The sequence below is a fragment of the Engraulis encrasicolus genome, chromosome 8 (assembly GCF_034702125.1).
Source record: "Engraulis encrasicolus isolate BLACKSEA-1 chromosome 8, IST_EnEncr_1.0, whole genome shotgun sequence".
Classification (NCBI taxonomy): Eukaryota; Metazoa; Chordata; class Actinopteri; order Clupeiformes; family Engraulidae; genus Engraulis; species Engraulis encrasicolus.
Genome location: NC_085864.1, coordinates 4,426,328 through 4,431,327, shown reverse-complemented (window position 1 = coordinate 4,431,327; position 5,000 = coordinate 4,426,328). Strand labels below are relative to the sequence as shown.

The following is a 5,000-nucleotide window of genomic DNA, read 5'->3' as shown; positions in this document are numbered from 1 at the left end:
TAAGGGTGGAGAGGTGAATTTGGAGAGAGTTAAGTAGATCAACTAAGACATGTGGAGGGGGGGGTGTGGAAGGGTTTGGAGAGGTGAAAGTGGATAAAATAGGAACAAAGGACAGAGAGGGGGAGGGTGGAGGGGTGAAGTTGGAGAGGGTAACATGGATAAAACAAGACAGAATGGCAGAGAGAGAGAGAGAGAGAGAGAGAGAGAGAGAGAGAGAGAGAGAGAGAGAGAGAGAGAGAGAGAGAGAGAGAGAGAGAGAGAGAGAGAGAGAGAGAAGGGTCAGAAATAGCTAGATGCCATCAGGACCAGTGAGCCTTGAGCCTCCCTCACTCCCCAGATCTCTCCTCATCTCTGGGCCTCCAGCCTCCTGCTTTAATTGTCTTTCAAGGATTTTGTCATTGTCTGCCAGGATCAGCAGTGGCTTCTTTTCGCCCCTCACTCCCTTGTTCCCCACTAATTCCCACCATTGTCTCTATCTTTCTCTCCCTGTCTTCATCTCTCCGTCTCTTTCTCTCTCTCTCTGTCCTTATCTCTCTGTCTCTGTCTCCTGCTTCTCTTTTTCTAACACACTCATTCTCTCGCTCTAAAATTCCCATCGTCTTTCGCTATCTTAATCTCTCTCTCTCTCTCTCTCTCTCTCTCTCTCTCTCTCTCTCTCTCTCTCTCTCTCTCTCTCTCTCTCTCTCTCTCTCTCTCTCTCTCTCTCTCTCTCTCTCTCTCTCTCTCCTATTAATTTTATTCTTTTCCATCACATGCTCATTCCATCCCTTTTAACTTTGCTCTGTTCCCCCTATCTCACGCTGGCCGTCTCTCTCACACCACCTCTCCCCATCTCTCTCTCAATCACTGTCCCTCTCTCTCTCTCTTTCCAACCCTCTTCATTTCCCGCTCTCTCTTCTTTCCACTTTGTTCTCTCCCACTCTGTCCCTCCCTCCACCACTCCCCATCTCTCTCTCCCTCCACCTCCCCGCATCTCTCTCTCCATCTCTTGTCTCTCCGCTGGTCCAGTGCACACAGGGGAAGGATCAGGCAGGCCTGGCTGGCCACAGGAACGTTTCGCCGGCTTGCTGCCTCCAGGTCTTTCCAGTCGAGCGCCCGCTTTATCTCCGCTGCCTGGTTAAGAGGTGATGCCCACCGGGGAGCCCGGCGACGCGGAAAGTTGCGAGGGGAGGGCGGCTCCCACGAGACCCTGTGCAAACCTGCCCTGCCCTTCCCTCTTCCCTTGCCTTGCCTTGCCTTCTACTCTCTTGCCTTCTCTTTCGTTACCTTCCCTTCTCTTCCCTGACATGCTGGGTCTGCGGCTCATGTGTTAGTGAGAGAAAGACAGAGAGAGGGAGACAGAGAGGGAGACAGAGAGAGAGAGACAGAGAGAGAGAGAGAGAGAGAGAGAGAGAGAGAGAGAGAGAGAAGGTACAGTATATTAGAAAGGAGAAAGGGTGGAAGAGAATGAGTGGAAAGGGAAGAGAATGTGAGAGGCAGAGAACGCAAGGACAAAAAATCTGAAAAAAAGAAGAAAAAAAGAAAAAAGATAGAGAGAATGAGAGAACAAATGAAAGATGGAGACAGAAGGTATTGCATATAAATGGGAAAGAGGGGGAGAGAGAGAGAGAGAGTGACAGAGAGTATGAAAGTAAGAGAATGTGAAAGAGAGGACAAGGACAAAAAGTGGGAGTGAAAGATAGAGATGAGAGAGAGAGAGAGAGAGAGAGAGAGAGAGAGAGAGAGAGAGAGAGAGAGAGAGAGAGAGAGAGACGGTCTGCTCAGGAACGCAACTCACACCTCTACCATGGCTATCATCATACTTCGTTCTGCCTCCAATGCAGGCAGCCATCTCATCTGACAAATATATGAATAACATTTTCCATCTCAGCGCTGCAAATGAGGCCCCAAAGGTTTGCCACAAATGAAGTTGTGACATTCAGTCACCATCTGGTACATTTTGATTGGTGGCTTCCCTTTACGAGCCACACACACATACACACATTTAAATAGAGGTACACGCACAAGCGCAAACACACGCACATAGGCAAGCACACACAGACACAGACACGCACACATGCTCTCGTGCGCACACACACACACACACACACACACACACACACACACACACACACACACACACACACACACACACACACACACACACACACACACAAACACACACACACACACACACACTGAAAAATACGTACACAAACTCTCTCTCTCTCTCTCTCTCTCTCTCTCTCTCCCTCTCTCTCTCTCTCTCTCTCTCTCTCTCTCTCTCTCTCTCTCTCTCTCTCTCTCTCTCTCTCTCTCTCTCTGTCATAGTGGTTGCAAAGACTTAACAACGATTAGTTGTAGTTAAATAGTACTTTCCTGCAACAACATTACGTAAGACCTTTAGTAATACATTACAACTTGGTCATTGCCATTCTAACAGGGGCCATTTCTTAACAGAGTAAATATGGATATGCATGCTCAGTAGACTCTAACATTTTGATAATCAGAATACCTGTACATGACTATTTGACTTCAAACAGCCATGTATTCTGGTCATCAAAATGTTGCTGTTGCTGTTGCTGTTGTTGTTCTCTGATCCATCTACTAATATTGCTGTCTTTTTGTTGAATTCTATTCCACTTCCACTGACATCGACCCTCTGCAAGGGAAGTAATAGTTCTGCATGGTCTTCACCTGTTTACTGCAGAATACGCTTTATATTTTTGTATAGCCTATTTGTTGTGATGTTGTGATATGTGGCAGCCGTAGCTAACCAATACCCTGCTCCTTGTCGCTTTGAACAAAAGTGTCGGCTTTGTAATGTAAGTTACTGACATAATACAATACAATGATGCTATTACTGGGCTTATCTAAAAGCCCACACAACCTAATTCTTTACCTGAGAACAGGTCCACAGTAACAGTATAAGCACTGGGAAATTTCAGGTCAATGGACCATCCTTAGATGTCCTCAGAAGACTGATGGTATTATCTGGGGGTCGGCATGATGGTGATGACGATAGTGGTGATGATTTGGTTATTGATGCATATAAAGTTGCATGGTCTTCACCTGCTTGTTGTAGAATAGGCTACCCAGTACTCTTGCGTCCTGTGTCATGAACAATATCCTTACCTGGTGTCTGCATGGTGGTGATGACGGTGGTGGTGATGATGGTGGTTGTCGTGGTTTCCTCCTCTAGATCGGCGGCTGGAGGGGCCTTGCCATCCGGGGACTTGTCACTGTGTGCTCCGCTCCTCTCCGTCTCGACGGCAGCAACCTCATCAATTTTAGCAGATGTCGTCAAGGCCGGTGGCGGCAGGGTGGTTGCTGCTACGGCAACGCTGGCTCGAGTGCTGGCGCAGGGGGGAGGGGCGGACGTGTGCATTGCTGTGGTCAGGGAGTTGGTGGTGGTGTAGTAATCTCGGGATTGGGCCGTGGTTTTGTGGAGTTGTTGGATTGTCTCAGACGTTTCTATCTTAGAGACGTGGAGCTGGCGCTGTTTGGCATTGTTGATGGTGGAGACGGGCATGGCCGCCGTGGTCGGAGTAGGGGAGGCGACGTCGGAAAACGCCGGAACGTCCTCGTGGGGCATCAGCTGAGTGGAGGTGTCCTGGACGAGATGGTGGCCCGATCCGGGCATGGTGGCACCCCCGCCGTCCTCGAAATACTGCTGGTGGCCCCGCAGGTCATCCTCGTTGGTGTGGTGTGAGGACTCGGAGACCAGGAAGCCCTTGTAGGGAGGGTGGTGGTTGAGGACGTTGAAGGGTGGAGCAGTGGTGACCAGCGGGCCCTCGTGATCCGTGTCCTGGGTGGTTGGGTACGGGCTGTGGCCCCCCTCCGCTGCCCCTCCGTGGCCTCCTCCTCCTCCCCCACTTCTCTGGGTGACTGCTCCATGACCCTCCAGGACTGAGCCTAGAGAAAGGACACAACAAGAACACAGCAGAGGGACTTTTTTATTTTAAAAACTGCTGCAGTATTATGGCCAAAACTAGTTTTGGAGTCAAATTCAGAATAGCGTGAAGGGTTGCTCCCCATCCAGAGGACAGAAGCAACAAAAAAAAAGGATTGAACCATCAACAAAACCTGCAGGATGTAAAATAGATTTCATAGTGTGAATATGTGAATATTATGGCTGTACTATAATGTGAAAAAAGAAACAATATTCCAGTATAATATATTCCTTCCATTTCTAAGGATTATTATACCTTGGTGCGTACGTATGAGGACCATTTCCTCATTACTAGCCACATATTTCCTGCATATGGCACGTTAAAAACACTCAGTAATGAATAATTAATAAGCAGCAAGCAAACGACTATTCATGAAAATAACTTTGCCCTCTGCTTTCAACAGTCTCCTTGTCACACAACAAAGGCTTCAACATTTCCGACAAAGGAACCAGTCTCTTGTGAAAGGTATATACACGTATACTCCCCATTTACTAGCATTGGTGTGCGTCCACCTAATGCTATTAACCACCAACTGGACATTAGGGGTCAATCACTGTGTCAAATTAGCATATTGTGAAGTTAAGGGCACTAATACAGCAGTAAATGGATTATGATGAGGGAGGAGTTGCCTTTGAAGAAGCGCGGAGGAGCTGGAGTTAAGGGGAGACGTCGTAGCAGCAATAGCAGCAGCAGCAGCAGCAGCAGCAGCAGCGATAACCCGTTTATGTTTTAATGGCTCATTTCAATAACACTCTCCCCACCCCTCTTCAATTTAGCAAGCCTAAATATTCAGCAGGGCGCGCCGCTTTAACGAGCAGCTACGATAACTGTAGCGTTGAGAATGGATGCCCAACCCTCCTCCCTCCCCCCTCCTCCCTCCTTCTCCTCCTCCTCCTCCTCCCTCCACCCTCCTTCTCCTCCTCCTACCCCACAATTCACCTGGAGAGATGTAATCATCTGCCCTTCAGGAGTCAGCGTGGAGAGAGAACGGCGTGCGTAGCGAAAGAGAGGAGTGTAGATTCCTCTCCACTGCTTGATTTCTGGGGCCCTAATAGCTCTCCCTCCCCC

The 5,000-nt window shown here is 48.7% G+C and overlaps 1 protein-coding gene across 1 annotated transcript in view; it reads right to left on the bottom strand.

Annotated features, from left to right (window-relative positions):
- sez6b (seizure related 6 homolog b) overlaps positions 1-5,000 on the bottom strand; it is a 161,432-nt gene that overhangs the window by 145,843 nt on the left and 10,589 nt on the right. The window contains exon 2 of the mRNA XM_063205926.1: positions 3,115-3,894. Coding sequence (XP_063061996.1) covers positions 3,115-3,894 — 780 coding nt within the window. The remainder of the gene's footprint in view (positions 1-3,114; positions 3,895-5,000) is intronic.